Source organism: Pongo abelii, chromosome 23 (assembly GCF_028885655.2).
Source record: "Pongo abelii isolate AG06213 chromosome 23, NHGRI_mPonAbe1-v2.0_pri, whole genome shotgun sequence".
Classification (NCBI taxonomy): Eukaryota; Metazoa; Chordata; class Mammalia; order Primates; family Hominidae; genus Pongo; species Pongo abelii.
The window spans coordinates 42,963,132-42,985,748 of record NC_085929.1 but is presented as its reverse complement, the minus strand read 5'-3'; the positions used below and the strand labels follow the sequence as shown (position 1 = coordinate 42,985,748).

General features: G+C 52.6%; 1 protein-coding gene across 2 annotated transcripts; it reads left to right on the top strand.

Annotated features, from left to right (window-relative positions):
* Positions 1-1,035: 1,035 nt before the first annotated feature.
* Positions 1,036-18,253, top strand: TXN2 (thioredoxin 2). 2 transcript variants are annotated; one of them, XM_024239852.3, is made up of 4 exons: positions 1,036-1,613; positions 2,345-2,607; positions 6,320-6,443; positions 17,378-18,253. In XM_024239852.3, exons 2-4 carry the CDS (start codon positions 2,345-2,347, stop codon positions 17,489-17,491), a joined length of 501 nt encoding a protein of 166 aa, XP_024095620.1. In that variant the 5' UTR covers positions 1,036-1,613; the 3' UTR covers positions 17,492-18,253. The 2 variants fall into 2 exon arrangements, with proteins under 2 accessions (XP_024095620.1, XP_054399727.1); XM_054543752.2 differs by having other exon boundaries at positions 1,606-2,033.
* The last annotated feature ends 4,364 nt before the right edge of the window (positions 18,254-22,617 follow it).

Here is a 22,617-nt window from a genome sequence, read left to right as displayed (position 1 = left end):
TCGAGACCATCCTAGCCAACATGGTGAAACTCCGTCTCTACTAAAAATATAAAAATTAGCTGGGCGTGGTGAGGCACACCTGTAGTCCCAGCTACTCCGGAGGCGGAGGGAGAAGAATCCCTTGAACCCAGGAGGCAGAGGTTGCAGTGAGCCAAGATCGCGCCATTGCACTCCAGCCTGGGCAACAAGAGCGAGACTCTGTCTCAAAAAAAAAAAAAAAAAAAATTGATTAACAGTTTGGAAGCTGCCTGTTCTTTTAAAAACGCTCTTTCAGCTGCTGCTAATCCGAGTGTATATTCAGGACAACTTGAATCTCTGCTCCGAGTTGCAGTCTTCGAACTTGACCCAAAAAAACTCCCTGCTTAAATTAAGCTCGCCTCAGTTTTCATTTGTTTTCCTTTAGGTGGACACAGACAAGGGCCACTTAAAGGATGGCCCCTAAACTCCTGGGTGAGTTCTTTTACATATAAAGGGCATCATGCCTTTGAGGAGCTTAGCTTTACATATTAAATGGAGAAACAACCTGTCAACATCTGTAGGAAGTGGACGGCGCCAGTTATAAACAGGAGGCCAGGCAAGGTGGCTCACCCCTGTAATCCCAGCACTTTGGGAGGCTGAAGCGGGCGATCACTTGAGCTCAGGAGTTCCAGACCAGCCTGGCCAACATGGTGAAACCCCCTCTCTACTAAAAATACAAAAATCAGCCGGGCGTGGTGGCGCGCGCCTGTAATCCCAGCTACCTGGGAGGCTGAGGCAGGAAAATCGCTTGAACCCGGGAGTTGGATGTTGCAGTGAGCAGAGATCGCGCCACTACACTCTAGCCTGGGAGACAGAGCGAGACTCTGTCATTAATAAATAAATCTATGTAAATAAAATAAATCAACAGGAGTTGGCAAAATCCAAAACCACGGGGACCTCTCAACTGCCTTTTCTCCCTTAAGTACCCTCCATTGCTAGCCCTGCTCCATCACCTCCTCTTCCGGTCCCTCCTCTAGGGCCCGCCCACCCCTTCCGGTTCCGCCCCGCCCCCGCCTTCGCCCAGACCAGGGCCTGCCCGCCTCTTCCAATCCCTCCCTCGACGGCCTGCCCATTGCTTCCGGTCCCTAGCTGAGGCCCCGCCCCTTCAGCGGTGTCTCCACCCGCCATTCCCATTGGCGGAAAATCCCAAACGCCCCTCAAATTGGAGAAGGACAGGTTGGGCGCCCGTAATCCCAACACTCTGGGAAGCCGAGGTGGGCGGATCACGAGGTCAAGAGATCGAGACCGTCCTGGCCAACATGGTGAAACCCCGTCTCTACTAAAAATAAAAAAATTAGCTGGGCGTGGTGGCGCGCGCCTCTAGTCCCGGCTACTCAGGAGGCTGAGGCAGGAGAATCGCTTGAACCCGGGAGGCGGAGGTTGCAGTGAACCGAGATCGCGCTACTGCACCCCAGCCTGGCAACAGAGCGAGACTCTGGCTCAAAAAAAAAAAAAAAACTGGAGAGGGACGGTCTTCCGCCTGTCTGTCCCCGGAAGTGACGTTATGTCCGCCCCCCTGAGGAAGTGACGACAGGAGTGCCCTTGACAGGCAGGGAGGGCTAGGCTGTGCGTTCCTCCGCTCGCGTTGTAGGGAGGTAGGACCCCTGTGGGGGTGGCTCGAGGTGGTGTCGCGGCTGAGGCATGCTGCGAGCGCGTTCCTGCGCAGGCTGGTGGCCGGGCGGGCGGGGGACCTAGCTCGCCGGAGAGCCGGGGTCCCTGGTGGCGTCCGATTTTTCCCAGTTCCCTCCACACGTGTCCCTTCTTTATTGGTTCCCTCCAGTACATGTCTCTTCGTTTTTGGTTCCTCTCACACGCTTAGTTCCTCCTTGAATTGTTGCGTTTCATCTTTTCAGACGACCCTGGGTTCCAGTGTTGGCTGTCATTTAATAGCGGGGTTACTTTGGGCATGTCACTTAACTTACTTGAGCCTCGGATTCCTTCCCTTATTTGCAGTGTGGGCAGTACAATAGCAACTTCCTCAAAGTTGCTGTAGGAAGACCAATAATGTGTGTAAGGTACTTGGTCCTTACATACATTATTAAATCTGTTGGTTTCTTCCTCCCATTCTTCTGCTATAATCTAAATCCCGACTTCTTTTTGTTTGTGAAGCCAGTTTTCCTGTCCTTCTGGTTTGCGTAGCTATTCCTTCCCTTTGATTCTCATTGCTTCCTCACTTCCACGCTACAAATCTTACATATTATTTCCTTGCATTTTGCTTCCAACTCTGCCTCTTCCTTAGCCCTGAGTACTCCCCAAATCTCTTTCTTTTTCTAGTGTGTCGACTTCCTTTTGTGTGCCCCAATTCTTCTGCCTCTTTCCCTCACAGATGGCTCAGCGACTTCTCCTGAGGAGGTTCCTGGCCTCTGTCATCTCCAGGAAGCCCTCTCAGGGTCAGTGGCCACCCCTCACTTCCAGAGCCCTGCAGACCCCACAATGCAGTCCTGGTGGCCTGACTGTAACACCCAGCCCAGCCCGGACAATATACAGCACGAGGATCTCCTTGTCGACCTTTAATATCCAGGATGGACCTGACTTTCAAGACCGAGTGGTCAACAGTGAGACGCCAGTGGTTGTGGATTTCCATGCACAGTGAGTATTGGGGGCCCACAGAAGACTAGGGTCCTACTTGTTCAAGTATTTATTGAATGCCTCCTATGTCCCACGGCCATGTTCTATGCTGCTCATATGTAGACTCAATATACAGACTGGTCAGGCCCAGTCCCTGCCCTCAAGGGGAATGCAGTCTGGTGGAAGACAGACAAGTAAACAGTCTGCAAAGCTGACTGCAGTTAGTGCTGGGAAACACATGTTCTGTTTCTCAATCCCCAGAAAGCTCAGCGTCATCTTCAGCATGGACCAGGATTGGAAAAATATGACTGTCACCTTGCTTTTGGTGTATACCAGTTCCTGGCCCTGCAGATAAGCTAATGTTAATATCTTGCCATGAAAACTGCAAGAAGGGCTGGCAAAAAGTTATCAGTGTCGGCCGGGTGCGGTGGCTCATGTCTGTAATCCCAGCACTTTGGGAGGCCGAGGCGGGCAGATCACCTGAGGTCAGGAGTTCGAGACCAGCCTGGCCAACATGGTGATACCCTGTCTCTATTAAAAATACAAAATTAGCTGGGCGTGGTGGTGCGTGCCTGTAATCCCAGCTACTCGGGAGGCTGAGGCAGGAGAATCACTTGAACCTAAGAGGCGGTGGTTGTAGTGAGCTGAGATCACGCCATTGCACTCCAGCCTGGGCAAAAAGAGTGAAATTCCGTCTCAAAAAAAAAAAAAAGTTATCAGTGTCACTACCGTGGTGCCCAAGCATACAGGGCACAGGAAGGAGTTTCCTTTCAGTGCTGAGTTTGCTTTAGAGATATTTAAGTCCCTCTGGCCTTCTGATTTTTAGAATGGCCTTTTTCATTTCTAGACTTTTGGGGCCTGGCTAGACACCCAACTACACAAAAGCTGGACAAAGCCCTCTGAATGAGGCATCCTGGGAGAAACCAGTGTAGCATAAGTTAAAAATTCAGGGGCCTTCAGGTCGGACGCAGTGGCGCACACCTGTAATCCCAGCACTTTCGGAGGCCAAGGCAGGTGGATTACCTGAGGTCAGGAGTTTGAGACCTGCCCAGCCAACATAGTGAAGCCCCGTCTCTACCAAAAATACAAAAATTAATCAGGTATGGTGGCAGGCACCTGTAATCCCAGCTACCCAAGAGGCTGAGGCAGGAGAATCACTTGAACCTGGGAGGTGGAGGTTGCAGTGAGCTGAGATCATGCCATTGCACTCCAGCTTGGATGACAGAGGGAAACTCCATCTCAAAAAAAAAAAAAAAAGAAAGAAAAAGAAATTGAAGGGCCTTCTGGTCAGGTCTCTGACAGATTGTTTTGCCGGCTTTCCAGTTGTTTCTCTGACTCACCCTGTGGCCTTGGGCAGACCACTTGATATCTTTGTGCTCCCTTTCTTCACTTGTAATAGGAGATAAGGTCTTGCACACTGGGTTTTTCGGTGTTATGAGTTGTTTTTGTTTTTCTTCTTTTAGAGACAAGGTCTCACTCTGTCACCCAGGCTAGAATGTAGAGTGCAGTGGTGTGATCACGGCTCACTGCAGTCTCTACCTCCTGATCTCAAGCAGTCCTCCCACCTTGGCCTCCCAAAGTGCTGGGATTACAGGCATGAACCACTGCGCCAGGCCTAAGGGGTTTTTTCCTTTTTTGTTTTTGAGACGGAGTCTCATTCTGTCACCCAGGCTGGACTGCAGTGGCTCGATCAGCTCACTGCAACCTCCACCTCCCGAGTTAAAACAATTTTCCTGCCTCAGCCTCCCAAGTAGTTGGGACTACCACCCAGATAATTGTTTTTGTATTTTTAGTGGACATGGGGTTTTGCCATATTGGCCAGGCTGGTCTCTCGAACTCCTGACCGCAGGTGATTCTCTCCCGCCTTGGCCTCCCAAAGTGCTAGGATTACAGGTGTGAGCCATTACGTCCGGCCTATTTTCAGCATTTAAAACCCTCCGGCCTGGCTGGGTGCGGTGTGCACCACCACACCTGCTACTCGGGAGGGTGAGGCAGGAGAATTGCTTGAACCCAGGAGGCGGAAGTTGCAGTGGGCTGAGATCGCGCCATTGCACTCCAGCCTGGGCAACAGAGTGAGACTCCATCTCAAAAATAAGTAAGTGCTGAGAATAAAATAGGAGTTGTCAGCCAGGGGTTTGTGAAAGGTGGAACTGTCTTGGCCTCCTGGGTGTAGTGAGCATTCCAGAGAGGGCTTCCGAAATGAACGATAAATGGGATAGTGCCTCATTTTGTTCAGTAAGGAAGTGGGGTGGTGTGAATTGTTCTTTCAGTGCTGGCACTTTCCTTGGTGCCACATACATAGAGATGACAGCACCAGGCCTGTCCTGGATGATCTTCCCCAGCGAGAGGGGAATACTTATGATCAGGGCAGTGATAGTGGTCAGCTCAGGGGCTGTGGGATCAGAGTGGCCTGTGGGTGAAATAAAACACTTTCTTTTTTTTTTTTTTTTTTTTTTGAGACAGAGTCTCTGTTGCCCAGGCTGGAGTGCAGTGGCACAATCTCAGCTCACTTCAACCTCCGCCTCCCAGGTTAAAGTGATTCTCCTGCCTCAGCCTTCTTAGTAGCTGGGATTACAGGTGCACACCACCACTCCTGGCTAATTTTTGTATTTTTAGTAGAGACGAGGTTTCACCATGTTGGCCAGGCTGATCTTGAACTCCTAACCTCAGGTGATCCACCTGCCTCGGCCTCCCAAAGTGCTAGAATTATAGGTGTGGGTCACCACACCCGGCCAAAGAAAACACTTTCAACACAGCTTTGGGTTGTAATCGATCCCAGCTGTGCTTCTCTAATCTTCCACAGGTTTCTTAACTCGTATGGGCTTCAGTTTCTTTGGAAGGTGTGTTCTCTTTGCAGAGTTGAGGGGTGTGTTTGGTAAAAGCAGAGAAAGTGAGCCAGGGACTGGTGCGTTGTAGACGCTCCTGGCCATTGGTTCCCCTCCTTTTAGTTCTGAGTCCACATGGTGTTTGAAATATCCCCACAGCTTCCAATGCATGTTTACCCACATTGCCTTAATTGATCTCTCCTAATAGCTTTGAGAGCCATAATCTCTCTTTTTCAGATGAAGAAACTAGGGCCCAGGCCGGGCGCGGTGGCTCACGCCTGTAATCCCAGCACTGTGGGAGGCCGAGACAGGCGGATCACGAGGTCAGGAGATCAAGACCATCCTGGCTAACACAGTGAAACCCCGTCTACTAAAAAATACGAAAAATTAGCCGGGTGTGTTGGCAGGCGCCTGTAGTCCCAGCTACTCGGGAGGCTGAGGCAGGAGAATGGCATGAACCCGGGAGGCAGAGCTTGCAGTGAGCCGAGATCGCACCACTGCACTCCAGCCTGGGGGACAGAGCGAGACTCCGTCTCAAAAAAACAACAAAAAAAAGAAACTAGGGCCCCAGAATAATCGGCTGGTTGGTGAGGAGCCTCTGTTTGAACCTTTTAACTTCCAATCCCATATCCTTTTATACGACAGTATGTTTATCTGAGATATACTGAAATGAGTCACTTTTATTATAAGAGTCTTCTGATGAGGCCTGTGTTTTAGAAGTCTGGGATCTGTGAAGATTTCCCATGTGCAGAATCTCCTGGCATTACCATTTGGTGTGTTAATTTTTAAACATGGTAAACAGATAATAAAGGCAACAGATTCCTTGGAAACATGCAGGTCTGGGAAGCCAGTAGGGGATGCTGAGCGCTCTTTTCACTGACTGGATGCTTCCTTTCTCACCTTTTGAGGTGGTGTGGACCCTGCAAGATCCTGGGGCCGAGGTTAGAGAAGATGGTGGCGAAGCAGCACGGGAAGGTGGTGATGGCCAAGGTGGATATTGATGACCACACAGACCTCGCCATTGAGTATGAGGTATGGATTGACAGGGAGTTGCCACAGGGCAGCCAGTATAGGAGGTGTCGGGCCCGGGGGTACCTGGTGTAGGAGATATCTTGGGGAGCACAGATAGCCAGTAAGCAAGGTGTCTTGGTTTTTCCAGAGCTTTTTTTTTTTTTGAGACGGAGTCTCTCACTGTCACCTGGGCTAGAGTGCAATGGCATGATCTCAGCTCATTGCAACCTCTGCCTCCCGGGTTCACACGATTCTCCTGCCTCAGCCTCCTAAGTAGCTGGGACTACAGGCGCACACCACCACGCCCGGCTAATTTTTTGTATTTTTAGTAGAGACAGGGTATCACCATGTTGGCCAGACTGGTCTTGAACTCCTGACCTTATGATCCACCGACCTTGGCCTCCCAAAGTGCTGGGATTACAGGCATGAGCCACTGTGCCCAGCCGGTTTTTCCAGAGCTTTTAAGAGCTCAGAGCACTTTGCAGAGGTGGCTCTTGATCCTCTGAGCCACCTGTCTCTCTTCACTACCTTTAGGAAGTAGATCGTATGACCCAAAAACACCAGGTCATTCACTTAGTCTCGGACATCGGTACATTCCTTTATTCATCTACCCACATGTTCAATGAGCAGTCATTTGGGAGCTCGATGTGCATTTGTGATTCTGACACAAGATGAGATCTTGTCTCCAAGCAGCTCCTAGTCTAGCAGAGAGAACAGCAGGTAGAAAGATCATCTCAATATAGAAGTGCTAAAAGAAGAGGCGCATAAAGGGAGAAGGAACTGTTTGCTTGTGGGGGAGCTGGAGGGGACAGGAAATGCTTCACGTTAGAGAGAACCTCTGAGCTGAGCTGTGAAGGATGCGCAGAGAAGGAGGAAGGGCTGAGGAAGCAGCGTGCACAAAGACATGGAACCGTCTCACTTGGTTGGTTGGTTTGCCCGTTTATTCAGCAGATATTTGAGAGTCCCTCGAGTGCCAGGTACTGTTACTTGCTGTTGAGGATAAGGCAGTAAACAAAACTGACAAAATCTCTGCCTCCATGGAGTCTACATTCTAGTATTTTAAATCAAGTGTCAGCAAACTTTTTCTCTAAAGGACCAATTGGTATTTGAGGCCTTGCAGGGCAGTGGTCGCTGCTACAACCATTCAGCTGTGCTGGTAGCTGAAAGCAGCCATAGACACTATATAAACAAATGGGCATGGCTGTGCTACAATAAAACTTTATTTACAAAAACAAGCAGTAGGCTGTATTGGGCCTGTGAACTATAGTTTGCTGACCCCTGTTTTAGATAATAAGTTCAATGGAGAAAAATACATCAGGAAGAGAGGATGGGAGTACTGTGTATGAGGCAGGGTTTCTGTTTTTTCGAGACGGAGTTTCGCTCTTGTTGCCCAAGCTGGAGTGCAATGGCACAATCTCGGCTCACTGCAATCTCTGCCTCCCAGGTTCAAGCAGTTCTCCTGTCCCAGCCTCCGGAGTAGCTGGGATTACAGGCATGCGTCACCACGCCCGGCTAATTTTTTGTATTTTTAGTAGAAATGAGGTTTCACCATGTTAGCCAGGCTGGTCTTGATCTCCTGACCTCAGGTGACCCGCCTGCCTTGGCCTCCCAAAGTGCTGGGATTACAGGCGTGAGCCACCGCGCCCGGCGGGTTTCTTTTTTAAAGGGTGGGCTAGGGTAGATCTCCCTGAGAAGCTGATCTTTGAGCAAAAACAGGAAGGGAGTGACTGAAGCATGTGGGTCTTTGGAAGAACCATTCAGGCAAAGCAAAAGCCCTGCGGTCTGATGAGCCTGGGTTGCTTACAGACCAGCAGGGGCCAGGTGCCTGGAGGTGTCTGGGGTGGGGGCTTCCTCTGGGCATTGGAGACCACTGCACTGGAGAAAGGGGAGAGGCCCACTTTGTCTGGGTGGCCAGAGTGAAGGGCTGAGTACGGAGCTGGGGAAAGCAGACTGCAGCCGGATTGGGAGGGTCTCTGGATAGCCATGCTGAAGGTAGCGCTGTTACAGAGCCTAGGGTGCTCCTGGCAGCCTCTGGGCCCAACCTGGCTCACAGACACTTTTAGTCTAGCACTCGAAGTATTTTAAAGTAATAGGAACCAGATGCTGATATTTGAAACTCAGATTTCATATGAAAATCTGGATTTCTGATTTTCTTGAAATACCTTAACCTGGCCGGAGTGAGCGTTCACCCCTCCCTCCTTCCTCCTCCAGGTAACAAGTGAATGAAAGAGGCCGCTTTATTCCTCAGAGTATACAAGTCTAGGTTTCACTCTTACTAGAACAGCTCAAATAGAGGCACCCATCCCTGAAGCAGTCCCCTGTGGCAGGAAATGGGTGGTTGGGAGCGGGGTGAGAAAAGGCCGACTGCCCCTTGAGCTAGGCAGGGAGTGGGGAGTGATTACCCAAAGGAATATCAGTCTGCGATGACCAGAAGCAGGGGAGATGGAGACCAGGCAGACAAACGCAGTGGCCACTGCAGGTGGCCGCTGGAGCAGGCCTGCCTTGGGAGTTAGGAACTGAGGGCTGTTTACAGTTTGGCCACTGATCGCTCAGTGAGGGAGGCATCTGTCTGCCCATTTGGACGCCCCTGGCTTTCCCTGCCTGGCTATGCCTTGGGTGAGAGCCCGGGCTGGGGCTCCTAGGGCCTCCCACAGGTCATGCGTAGGCTTCAGATGTCTCAGGCCTCCTAGCTCTGCCAGACACTACAGCTTCAGCCTCAGCCAATGTATTCATAACTCTTCCGCAGACACCCCCTGAGGGCCAGCCATGTGCAGGGACTATGGTAACTACTGCAGATGCAAAGAAGCCCACAGGCCCTGCCCCAGTGTCTCGTGGGGTGGCGGGAATGCCGAGGACCGTCCCCGGGAGGCTGTTGTGGGAGTGGGCACTGAAGGCCTGCGGTGAAGCCTGGGAAGTGAGAGGGAGATGCCTCCTGTGGAATCCTCTCAATCTCTCCCCTTCCCCACTGCTCCCGCCCCGTCCACTGCCTGGGGACTGCGCTGTCACACAGAAAGGCCTCAAGGCTGCTGGGCCCACATCACTTGGTCTCAGCCATGTTGTTTAGCCAAACCCTGGTCAGACATCATTGCAGGGTTTAGGAAGCTCCAACCGGAGTTCTTCCTGACCCCCTCCCTCTCTCCCTTCCTTCTTTCCTTCCTTCCTCTTTTCTTTCTGAAGAGAGCCTGAGGAAGAAGTTTCCTCTGAGAGAACTACAGTGCCCCCCATGACGGCTTTCTTTAAGGCCTAAAGTCCTTTTTCTTTTTTGAGATAGAGTCTCGCTCTGTCGCCCAGGCTGGAGTGCAATGGCACGATCTCAGTTCACTGCAACCTCCGCTTCTCAGGTTCAAGTGATTCTCCTGCCTCAGCCTCCCGAGTAGCTGGGATTATAGGTGCCTGCGACCACGCCCGGCTAGTTTTTGTAGTTTTAATAGAGACAAGGTTTTACCATGTTTGCCAGGCTGGTCTCGAACTCCTGACATCAGGTGATCAGCCCGCCTCAGCCTCCCAAGTGCTAGGATTGCGGGCGTGAGCCACCACGCCTGGCCTAATTTTTGTATTTTTAGTAGAGATGGGGTTTCACCATGTTGACCAGGTTGGTCTTAAACTCCTGACCTCAAGTGATTCACCCACCTCGGCCTCCCAGAGTGCTGGCATTACAGGCGTGAGCCAACATGCCTGGCCTTCAAGTCCTTTTTCAAATGTTGGTTGACCTTGTTGGAAAAACAGCTTTAGGCCAGGTGCAGTGGCTCACGCCTGTAATCCCAGCACTTTGGGAGATGAAGGCGGATGGATCACCTGAGGTCAGGAGTTCGAGACAAGCCTGGCCAACATAGTGAAACCCTGTCTCTACTAAAAATACAAAAATTAGTGCTGCATGGTGGCTGGCTCCTGTATTCCCAGCTACTCAGGAGGCTGAGGCAGGAGAATCACTTAAACCCGGGAGGTGGAAGTGGCAGTGAGCTGAGATCGCGCCACTGCACTCCAGCCTGGGTGACAGAGTGAGACTCCATCTCGAAAAAAGAAGAAAAACTACTTTAAATAAATTATATTCAGGGAATTATGCGCTTCTCCCCGAGCTCTCCTGACACCCTCCCAGCCCCCCACACATACCCTCAGGTACGTCTCCTTCCTCACACAAATTTCTCCCCCTGAACCACTTTATGCTCTAACTGCCCACCCTAGAACTTCACTGTCTGCCAAAGGAGAGCGAAGGGAAAGTCCCTCAGGGCCTTGGGGTTCAATGCCCCAGCCCCTCTTCCTCAGACTCGGCACTGCCCTGGCTTAGCAGGATGCGGAAGTCTCCACTCTCCCTGCCTCTGTCCTGACTATCCCCCACCTTGCCAGCTCCTGGGGAAGGCAGGGAGAGAATGGGCCAGGTGCGGACCCTCAGCCTTTGTGCTTTCCTCTGGGCCTTCTGCTTCTCACCTCACACTTAGAGGTGTTATCCTTTTATTTTCTCACCTTTTAGAAGATGTGAGTGATGTGAGTGCCTTTTTTTTTTTTTTTGGAGACGGAGTTTTGCTCTTGTTGCCCAGCTGGAGTGCAATGGCGCAATCTCAGCTCTCCGCAACCTCCACCTCCCAGGTTCAAGCGATTCTCCTGCCTCAGCCTCCCGAGTAGCTGGGATTATAGTCATGCGCCACCACGCCCAGCTAATTTTGTATTTTTAGTAGAGATGGGGTTTCTCCGTGTTGGTCAGACTGGTCTCGAACTCCCGGTCTCAGTTGATCCACCCGCCTCCGCCTTTCAAAGTGCTGGGATTATAGGCATGTGAGCCACTGCGCCCAGCCCTGCATTTCTTTTTGTTTGTTTGTTTCCTTTTCTTTTTAAAAAAAAAAAAATTTTAGAAAAGATGGGGTCCCCCTGTTGTCGAGGCTGGTCTTGAACTCCTGGCCTCAAGCAGTTTTTCCACCTCGGCCTCCCAAACTGCTAGCATTACACATGTGAGCCACTGTGCCCAGCCACCAAGACTGCATTTTTTTTTCTTTTTTTTGAGGCGAAGTCTTGCTCTGTTGCCCAGGCTGGAGTGCAGTGACGCAATCTCGGCTCACTGCAACATCTGCCTTCTGGGTTCAAGCGATTCTCTTGCTTCAGCCTCCTGAGTAGCTGGGACCACAGGCACCCGCCACCACCCCCGGCTAATTTTTTTGTTTTTAGTAAGAGATGGGGGTTTCCTCATGTTGGCCAGGCTGGTCTCGAACCCCTGACCTCGTGATCCGCCCGCCTCAGCCTCCCAAAGTGCTGGGGTTACAGGCATGAGCCACCGCGCCCGGCCAGCAAGACTGCATTTCTAACAAGCTCCCAGGTGATGCCAAGGCTGGGTGTCCTGAGCCAACATGGAGAGAAGCCAATGTTCTGAAGGCCCCGGACTGACTTTCTGGTTCTGAAGGCCCCGGACTGACTTTCTGGTTCTGAAGGCCCCGGACTGACTTTCTGGTTCTGAAGGCCCCGGACTGACTTTCTGGTTCTGAAGGCCCCGGACTGACTTTCTGGTTCTGAAGGCCCCAGACTGACTTTCTGTGGGGAGGAACTGCTCTTTGGAAGGCTGTGTCTCAGCTGCCACTCTCAGCACAGACTGCTTGCCAATGAGAAAGTTCATGGACAAATGTATAATGGCATGTGTCCACCGTTCCAGCGCCATACAGAACCGTTCCACCGCCCTCGGTTCCCCTGTTTGCCAGCAGTTCACCTCTCCTTCCCGCCCCTCACCCCTCCTTTCTGCCCCTCACCGCCTTAACCCCCCAGCAGTCACTGATCTCATTTTTTGTTGTTGTTCTTTTTGAGGATTTTATGTTTTTAGGGCAGTTTTAGGTTCATGGCAAAATTGAGAGGAAGGGGAAGGTACAGAGACTTCCCATGAGTCCCCTGTCCTCCCACATGCCCAGCCTCCCACACTATCAACAGCCCATACCAGGGTGGTCCATTTGTTACAACTTACCAACCTACACGGACATCATTATCCCCCAAAGCCAAAAGTTTACATCGGGGATCACTCTTGGTGTTGTGCCTTCTGTGGGTTTGGACAAATGTGTCATAGCCGGTGTCCACCATTCTAGCATCATCCAGAGTCATTTCACTGCCTCCATGTCCTCTCTGCTCTGCCTGTTCATCTCTCCTTCCTCCTCCCTCCAGCCCTGGCAGCTCTTGATCTTTTCACTGTCTCCCTAATTTTGCCAGAATGTCATGTCATTGATTTTTTCAATAATCGTTTTTTCAAGAACCCTCTCATATCTAAAAGCTTTTACAAAGCATTTGGCATTTTGCATTTGAAGCATGAAATCCTTTAATGCGTCCCCACATGTTCTTCCCCCTGCTGGGACTCAGTAGATGTCTCTCTGTTTGCTGCTGGGCAGAAGCACAACAGAGTTTGATCCCCTGCACTGCAAAGTCAAACAGATCTTGTTTCAGATCCCAGTTTTTTTGGTTTTTTTTGTTTTTTTTTTTTTAGAGGGAGTCTCGCTCTTTCACCCAGGCTGGAGTGAAGTGGCGCAATCTCGGCTCACTGCAACCTCCGCCTCCCGCGTTCAAGCAATTCTCCTGCCTCAGCCTCCCAAAGTGCTAGGATTACAGGCGTGTGCCACCACATCCAGCTAATTTTTGTATTTTTAGTAGAAGCGAAGTTTCACCATGTTCGCCAGGCTGGTCCCAAACTCCTAATCTCAGGTGATCCACCCGCCTCGGCCTCCCAAAGTGCTAGGATTACAGGCATGAGCCATCACGCCCAGCCTTGTTTGTTTTGAGACAGAGTCTCACTGTGCTACCCAGCCTGGAGTGCAATGGCGAGATCTCAGCTCATTGCAACCTCCGCCTCCTGGGTTCAAGACATTCTCCTGCCTCAGCCTCCCGAGTAGCTGGGACTACAGGCACCCGCCACCCACGCCCGGCTAATTTTTTGTATTTTTATTAGAGATGGGGTTTCACCATGTTAGCCAGGATGGTCTCGATCTAACCTCGTGATCCGCCCGCCTCGGCCTCCCAAAGTGCTGGAATTACAGGCGTGAGCCACCACGCCCAGCCTAATTTTTGTATTTTTGGTAGAGACGAGGTTTCACCACGTTGGCCGGCCTTGTCTCGAATGCCTGACCTCAGATGATCTGCCTTCCTCGGCCTCCCAAAGTGCTGGGATTACAGGCAGGAGCTGCCGCGCCTGGCCTACACATCATTTTGGAACAGTTGCTCACCCTTTGAGCCTCAGTATTCTCGTCATTAAAATGATCCTACCCACAGCCAGGAGAGTGTGAGATAGTGTATACAGGTGTTTATATCATTCCTGACATGAAAAAGCACCCAGCACGTGACAGTGATCTTTTCCTTTTAACTCTGCAACGAGCCGAGGAGGAGGTTGCAACATCGCGCAGCACCCAGCACTGTGCCTTTCCCTTGGTAGACCCTTGGCTGAATTAACAGATTGATGCCATCGGAGTGAGACAGGAGAAGACATACCAGGACACGGAGCTCAGTGGCAGTGCAGGCGAGCTGTGGGTTAGCAGAAAGAGACTGCGCACACGTACACACTCCCCCACTCCTGCCAAGTTCAGAGGGTCTTTATCCAAGGATAGGAGGTTCCAAGTGGCTTCACAGAACGGGACAGGCAACATGTCGTAGCGTATCTTTTCCTCAGCCCCTCAGTTGGCTCAGTCACTGCCTCTTTCACACTCAAAACATTCCAGAAGAATGTGCCAAGGCCCTGTGCAATTCCATGTAAGGCAGTGTTCACAGGCACTGGCACCTCCTGATGTGTGAGCCAAACACGGGAGCAGCAGAGCTTCAGCCACCTCCTCAGGGTCGAGGGAAGTCCCATTCCAGCTCAGGTTTCCTTTGAGCCCCTAGTGTGGGGGGGAGGTGTGTGTGGGGGTGGGGGAGTGTGTGTGTGTGTGTGTGTGTGTGTGTGTGTGTGTGTGTATGTATGTGTGTATGTGTGTGTGTTTAAGCTCAACTTCAAAATATCCCCTTGATCGGTAATGACCAGACCTCCATTCACAGCACATCTGCTGTCTACCTGACACCAGCAGGGTCTGTGCGTGTTCAAGCATGTGTGGAGGTTTACATGAGTGAGATCATTATGGCCTTCATCTGGAGTTCTTTATTATTTTTTTTTTTTTTAATATTTTTATGGAGACGAGGTCTTGCTATGTTGCCCAGGCTGGTCATGAATTCCTGACCTCAAGCAGTCCTCCTGCCTTGGCCTCCCAAAGTGCTTGGGATTACAGGTGTGAGCCACTGTGCTTGTCCCTATCTGGAGTTGTTAAGTAACGCTAAGTCCACTCTCTGAGCCTCTTCAGTGAACTTAGAGTCTTGCCGTGAAAAAAGTTAGGCCACTTCTTATACAGTGGCATAAAGCATTTATTTTAATTAAAGGAATAGGACAGTGTGCAGGTGGGAGCCGGTGGCTGAGCTCTGTGCTTCTGCCAAGAGGCTCCGGCTTTGAGGTGCTCCAGCTGCCTTTGCAGACCACTAGAGGGCACCAAAGAATGCCTGGGAAGGCCCTGGTGGCTTCAGGCACTTCGTGGAGCAAACTCGGGCCCTGCTCTGCCTGGAGACAGGATTTGCCACCCACATCAGCCCAGGGACAGCCTTTGAAGGGGCCTGAGGCACTAACAAGGACAAGGACTGTGTCCTCTGACCTGCTGTGTTTGTCCCCAAAGTGTCCGTGAGGAGTGGGGTGCAGGGCCTGCCACGTAAAGTTAGTGGGTGATGGCGGGATGGTCTGGCCTGCGTGCCTTTCCTAACTACCATGTGCACGGTTTCTGAACGTTCTAAATCTTACTGGCTTCCAAGATGGGCCGTGGCAGGGCAGCGCTGGGGTATGTGAAGACCTGGTATGTTTGTGTGAATCTCTGCTCTTACTTTGTAGTTTAATTTGTATGTAAGAAAAGTCTGTGTTTATCTTGTTCTGTTTATTTTTATTTATGTATTTTGAGGGGGGGAACGGAGTCTTGCTCTGTCGCCCAGGCTGGAATGCAATGGCACAATCTCAGCTCGGTGCAACCTCCGCCTCCTGGGTTCAAGCGATTCTCCTGCCTCAGCCTCCCGAGTAGCTGGGACTATAGGCATGCGCCACCACGCCCGGCTAATTTTTGTGTTTTTAGTAGAGACGGGGTTTCACCATGTTGGTCAGGCTGGTCTCGAACTCCTGACCTCAAGTGATCTGCCTGCTTTGGCTTCCCAAAGTGCTAGGATTACAGGTGTGAGCCACAGCGACCGGCCTATCTTGTTCTGTTTAAATGGTTTTCTCAAATGCCCACAAATGCCAGGCAGGGATCCCAGGCAGCAGAGACCTCACGATGCCAGTCTGGTGGGCCACAGCCTCATCCACGTTCCACATAACCTATGCAGGTCCCTGAGGGAACTGAGTAAATGCTTCACAGACCAAGAATGTTGTCCTTGCCATCTGCCTGCAACCCGCTAATAAGCGTCAGGTTGTGTATGGCCAAGCCTTTCCTCTCATGCTGTCCAGTAGAAGTCCCTGAGTTTCTGGACCCTGTCACTCATCACGGCAGCAAGCTAACGTGCTCTCGTGGGGCCTGTGTTGGACTTTTCTTTGTGCCCTCTGTAGCCACTGTTTTTTGAATGCCCACTGTATGCCAGGCACAATGCCAGGTTCCTAAGCTTATTTGCCGGGCACTGTGCTGAGCCTTTACTTGCATTATTTCATTCAGCTTTCATGCCCTCTAATGGAAGTGCCTTTAGTATCTCCATTCTGCATCTGAGAACAGTGAGGCTTAGTGACTGAGGGGCATGCCCCAGCTCACCTGGCTGGTAGGAGCCGGATTGCATCAGCCAGAACCTGAGCTCTGCTTTATTTATTTATTTTTGAGACGGAGTCTCACTCTGTCACCCAGGCTGGAGTGCAGCGGTGCAATCTTCACTGACTCCAGCCTCCACCTCCCAGGTTTAAGCAATTCTCTCACCTCAGCCTCCCAAGTAGGTGGGATTACAGGCACCCGCCACCACGCCCGACTAATTTTTGTATTTTTAGTAGAGACAGGGTTTCACAATGTTGGCCAGGCTGGTCTCGAACTCCTGACCTCAAATGATCTGCCCACCTCGGCCTCCCAAAATGCTAGGATTACAGGTGTGAGCCACCGTGCCCAGCCTGAGTTCTGCTTTATACTCAAATCTTTCTTTTTTTTTTTTTTTTTTTTTTTGAGGCAGGGTCTCACTCTGTCACCCAGGCTGGAGTGCAGTGGCACAATCACAGCTCACTGCAGCCTCAGTCTCCCAGGCTCAAGCGATCCTCCTGCCTCAGCCTCCTGAGTATGGGAGTACAGGCATGTACCACCATGTCTGGCTAATATTTTGGGGGGGGTTAGTAAACAAAGGGTCTCACTATATTGCCCAAGCTGGTCTGGAACTCTTGAACTCAAGCAATCCTCCAGCCTCAGTCTCCCAGAGGGCAGGGATTATAGATGTAAGCCACTGTGCCCAGCCTATACTTGAATCTTTAATCTTCATCCCAAACCCTAAAGGTGGACATTACCCCCATTTTATGGAAAAGGACACTGAGGCTCAGAAAGGTGCTGTGACCCGGCCAAGGCCCGCTTGCTAGTGAGTGCAAAGCCAGGACTTGAACTGTCCCCCAGCTTCTGTCTCCTCCCGGGCCAGGCTTCCCCTGAGCTCCTCCCTGCCCCCAGCCCTGGCCTGCAGCTACAAGGGTTATTTTCATCTCTCCTGTCATTCCAGCAAAACCACTAGGCCAGTGAGTCAGTCTTGTGGTTAAGGGAGGAAGGGTACTGTTGGGAGCCCACAATGGAAGAAGTTTCTTCAGCGGGTGGCCCCCAGGCCCTGCAGTACCCCTGCACTGAGAGAAGAGCCACGTTCCTCTAGGCCTGCCCATGGCTTTGGGAAGTCAGTGCCCTGGATAAGCCACCAGCCTTCCCCACAAAGGCTCAGGAGTAGCAGTTGAGAAGTGTTCACTCCCAGTTCACTTGGACCCCCTTGTCCTCTCCACCCAGGTGTCAGCGGTGCCCACTGTGCTGGCCATGAAGAATGGGGACGTGGTGGACAAGTTTGTAGGCATCAAGGATGAGGATCAGTTGGAGGCCTTCCTGAAGAAGCTGATTGGCTGACAAGCAGGGATGAGTCCTGGTTCCCTTGCCCACGTGGGACCCCAATAGAACTCAGCCCTTCCACACCAGCCCTTCCTGCCGCCTCCCTCCTGTCTGGCTCCTGGGGCCCATGCTTAGAGCCCAGGCTCCAGCCCTGAGTGCTTCCGAGCTTGCGGACTGCCCAGGGGCCATCAGAGGATGGTGCTGCTGCTGATCCGGGGACCGCTGTCTTCCCTCCCACACGCCTTTCATCCCTCCCTCTAGGGCCTATGGCAGTTCTCCCAGGATGCGTGGCGAGAGCCCAGGCCAGCCCACAGCGTTCCTAGTCAGGCAGCCACACCTTGGTCCTCATCTCTGGTCCCTTCTGATCTGAAGCCTCGTGCCTGGCTCGTCTGCCACCTACATTTCTCTTTCCTGCTGCTGTTTTGTAAAAAGAAAAAGAAGCCCAAACTAGTGAGAGTAATATCTAATTATCTCATTTTTTGTAGGTCTGTGATAAAGAACTTAGTCATCCCTTCCACCTCCTACTGTGAAGAGCAGACCCTGGGTCCCACACTGAAATCCCCTCTAGTCGCCCATCCCCACCCCCCAGGGAGCCACCTCCCACTTCGCCTCCCAGGCAGAGGGGGGCAGGAAATGATTGATGGGCTGGGGATCCCTGGAGAACCTCGACTCCGGAAGTCTCGAGGTGCCTCCTTCGCTCCTTAGCTGGCCCGTTGGTTTTCTGAGCAGGGGGCTGAACTGTGAACAAGTCAGACAAATAAAGCAAGGGTCTGCACCATCTGCAATGTCGCATCTGTGTGGGCTCAGAGCGCTTGTCACCCTTTCCCAGGGGGCTTGTCCACTGTCCCTGCATCCTCCCCTAACTCCACAACACTCTCTCCAACCAGCCCTTCCTGTTCACTAACATGCTTGTCAGCAGTGGCTGCTATTCTAAGGATGCCACGTGCCGGTCCTCGTGCCCTCCTAAGGCAAGAGGCTGTTGTCCCCATTACCCTGATGAAGATACTGTGGCTCATGGGATGCAGAGCTGGGGTTTCTATCCAGACATAGTTGCCTCTGAAACTTGGGGTCCCACAGCTGATCCCCTTGACCCTTCTGAGGCCTCCCCAACTGACAGGCTCCTGGCTGCCCCAGCAGGTGCCTGGCCCTGTGGGAATCAGGCTATCCTTCCCATGGGTGCCTGCAGGAACTTCTGGGCCTTGGGACCAGACAACCCCTCTTGGCCCCCAGCTCCCCTTGGCCGTAGAGGAGTGTGCCAGGGGAGCCAGGCTTGCCAGTCAAGAAAGCCTTCCTTCCGTCTGCCTTGCTCCTAGGGCCAAACTGTCATTAGGGCTCGGTTGCCTGGATGAGGCCCCAGCTTCCTGTGAATCGGGTGTTTGGCGGCAGGGGGATCCTGACACCCTACTCCGTGGCCCCAGGGATGCCATGGGGCTGGTATTGCTCTGTTCTCAGAGGCTCACCCTGTTCCTATTAGAACTGCCTGTGTTCTCCAGGGGCCCACCCAAGGACTGCCTTGGGAAGGCTGCCGAGACCGAGGGAGGAGAGGGGCCCCAGACCCTGGGGGCTGTCACAGGCACATGGAGGGGACAAAACCAGCAACTGGCGTCAGTGGAGACGGAAGCTTGTGGAGCGAACATCCTGCAAAGGCCAAAAGCCCTGGATAAGATGAGCAGGACCTGCCCAGGCTCAGGAGGCACCTCCCAGGTACCTGGCACTGTTCCGAGGGTCTCAGCTCACCACAGCCCCACGGGAAGGTGTTCCCTTCAGGTTCCACCTGAGACCTGCCCCGAGAGGTTGAGGAGCCTTCCCCAGGTCACAAAGCCCCTGAGTGGCTGAGCTGGGATTCAAGGCCAGGCAGCCTTCCACACCCACCCGCAGGAACCACCCTCGCTGCCTCCTGTCATCTGATAGAAGGTGGCGTGTGTGTGATCATCTCGCAACAGGCAACAAGGCAGGTGGTGTCAGCTCATCTGACACGGGAGCGGAAGAGATCGGAGGTTGAGTAACTCTTTCAAAGACACCCAGTGAGCCCAGGGTGGGGCCAGAGCACAATACTGGGGCGCCTTGACTCCCGAGCCCTGGCCCTTTCCACCGGACCCCACTGCCACTCCTTAAAAGGCACCGTTTGCCACGCACTTTCTACACACATTACCTCATCGAATTCCACTCTTGTGAGGCAAGTATTATTTCCATATCGTAAGTGAAAAAAACAGTTCAGAGAAATCGACTTGCCCAAGGTCATGTCTGAAAAGTGATGATGCCAAATTTGAACCCAGTGGGGGTCTGGCCTCTCTGCCCTTGTGGGCATGGAGAAGGGTGGCAGAGGCCTTGGCCAGAGGCAGGACCCGGGCGCTGCTTCAGCTCCCTCTCCTTAAAAGGTGCGTTGCCTTGCAAGGTGAGCTGGTGGCTGTGGCCATCCCAGGTTGGCAGCCTCTGCCCGTGAGACTGATTATGCCCATGAGTCATGCTGGTTGTGCTCACAGAATCCTCCAGGTGATCCTGTTTGACCAATTCCAGGACACTGACCTCACCGGGGATGCCGCTGGCTCTGGGCTGTCAGCCCACGGTCATTCTCTGGGTGCCACGTTGGGCCCCATGACTGTGGACGGGGTTGGCAGACACCTGCTGGAAGCCTTTAGCCACCAGGTTGGGAAGCTGGGGAAAGGGGACAAAGTTGCAGGCTTCCTGAGCCTGAAGACAACCCAGGATATGGCCCCTGTATATTTTTTCTTGACACCGAGTGCGCGTGGTTGCCTACAGAGAGGCGGCAAGGATGGAAGCTCGAGTTTGCTGGGCTGGCTGCTTGACTTCTGAGCTCCCTTGTGCCCCTCAGCTCTGCCCTACCAGGGAGCAGGCGCCAGCCCACAGAGGAGACGGAGCGCCAGGGTGGACAGTGAGACAACTGAGACAGCACTCTGGGCAGGCACGCTCACCTGCGGGCAGCGCCAGCATGGCTCAGAGTGAGCGTTTGGTGGCCACTCACACAGGTTCCTTCTAAATACACAGAACATGGAGCCGGGCGCGGTGGCTCATGCCTGTAATCCCAGGACTTTGGGAGGCCGAGGCGGGTGGATCACCTGAGGTCAGGAGTTCGAGACCAGCCTGGCCAACATGGCGAAACCCCGTTTCTACTAAAAATACAAAAATTTGCCAGGCATGGCAGTGCACGCCTGTAATCGCAGCTATTCGGGAGGCTGAGGCAGGAGAATCGCTTGAACCCGGGAGGCAGAGGTTGCGGTGAGCCAAGAACACACCATTGCACTCTAGTCTGGGCAACAGAGCGAGACTCCATCTCAAAAATAATAGTAATAATAATAATAATAATAATAATAATAATAAATAAACTTGCAGAACACGGGAGGGAAACTGACCCTGTCATCAAGGAGCTTATGCCCAGAGACCTCAGAGCACGGGGCTCCGGTCATCCCTGAGCTGATGTCAGGGCAGCGTAAGGCACCTCAGGCTACCCAGCATCTCTTGTGAGGCAGAGGGAAGGGGAGGCTTGCCCAGGTCACAGCGCCTTTGTAGTAGGGCTAGGATTTTAACCCGGGCTCTGACTCCAGCCTACCCTAAAGTGGAAATGAGGTAGGGCCTTTTCTACCCTGGCCTCAGGAGAGGGGAGTGAGGAGGGCCGCTGTGTTTCTGAGGAGGGAGAACTTGGGTATGGACCTGTCAGGTCAAGCGGATGTTGACGGCGCTGCTGCCACTGCCTTCTGAGCAGTGCCTGCCCCTGCCAGGGGCCAGGGCCAGCTCAACCCCCACCCCAGCCGCCTGGGGAAAGCTGCTCCAGGAAGCGAAGGTAGTTCTGGCCAAGCTGCGGAAATCCCGAATGTGTGGGCTCTGGGCAGGGAAGAGCCCAGAAAACAATGTTGGGGCCGTGTCCATGGAGGGCAGGATGCTGGCGACAGTAAGGCTGCCAGGCCTGCAGCCGCAGTTCCTCTCTGATGCCTGGAACACCAGCTGCAGGCGTGACCCTTACCCTGGCCAGGGCTGGGGTCCCCGGCTCTGCAGGAAGCCTGGGCCGCTGGTTGTTCCAAGGAACCTCCCTTTCCAGCCACCTCCTGGCAGCAGGGCCCCCACCAGCCCTTCCACGGTGATAGAAGTAGGGCGGGAAGAATCTGATCTGGATTCAGATCCTGCCTGTGCCACCTGCAAGTTGTGCGACCTTGGGCAGGCTGCTTCTCCGTTCTGAGGCTCTGTGTTCAAGACGGTGAAGTAGGCTGGCAGTGACAGCTGGCACTTACCGAGTGCATGCTACATGAATCCTCTCACTGAGTCTCCACCGCAACCCCAAAGACAGGGACCATTGTTACCGCCATTTTACAGACAAGGAAACTGAGGCTTGGAGGGCTTAAGTAACTTGGCATGAATGGAGTTCACAGCTCAGATTTGAACTCCAATGTGGCCGGACACGATGGCTCACGCCTGTAATCCCAGCACTTTGGGAGGCCAAGGCAGGAGGATCGCTTGAGCCTAGGAGTTCGGGACCAAGCTGGGCAACACAGCAAGACCCTGTCTTTACAAAAAATTTTTTAAAAAAATAGCCTGTCATGGTGGTGTGTGCCTGTAGTCCCAGCTACTTGGGAGGGTGAGGTGGGAGGACTGCTTGAGCCCAGGAGTTGGAGGCTACAGTGAGCTGTGATCTCACCACTGCACTCCAGCCTGGGTGACAGAGTGAGATCTTGTTCTAAAAAATAAAAAATTTATGTATTGATTTATTTTATTGTTTTTGAGATGGAATCTTGCTCTGTTGCCCAGGCTGGAGTGGAATGGCATGATCTCTGCCCACTGCAACCTCCTTCACCTCCTGGGTTCAAGCAACTCTCCTGCCTCAGCCTCCCGAGTAGCTGGGATTACAGGCATTTGACACCATGCCTGGCTAATTTTTGTATTTTTAGTAGAAACGGGGTTTCACCATGTTGGCCAGGCTGGTCTCAAACTCCTGACCTCAAATGATCCGCCCGCCTCAGCGTCTCAAAGTGCTGGGATTACAGGCGTGAGCCACTGTGCCCAGCCCAAAAATAAATTTTAAAAAAGGGGAAAAGGATGAACCCCAGTGTCTTTAATTTCAAATTCTCTTTGTTCTTGCTCATTAGCTATACTGCTTTCCTTTTGGGACAAGGTTTTTCACCATTTTGAGCCCC

Bases quoted from the DNA above. Each gene is read 5' to 3' on its own strand.
- TXN2 (XM_024239852.3), top strand. From the start codon at position 2,345: ATGGCTCAGCGACTTCTCCTGAGGAGGTTCCTGGCCTCTGTCATCTCC. The intron at 2,608-6,319 runs GTGAGTATTGGG...TCACCTTTTGAG, and splicing joins GTTGTGGATTTCCATGCACA to GTGGTGTGGACCCTGCAAGA. The intron at 6,444-17,377 runs GTATGGATTGAC...CTCTCCACCCAG, and splicing joins ACCTCGCCATTGAGTATGAG to GTGTCAGCGGTGCCCACTGT.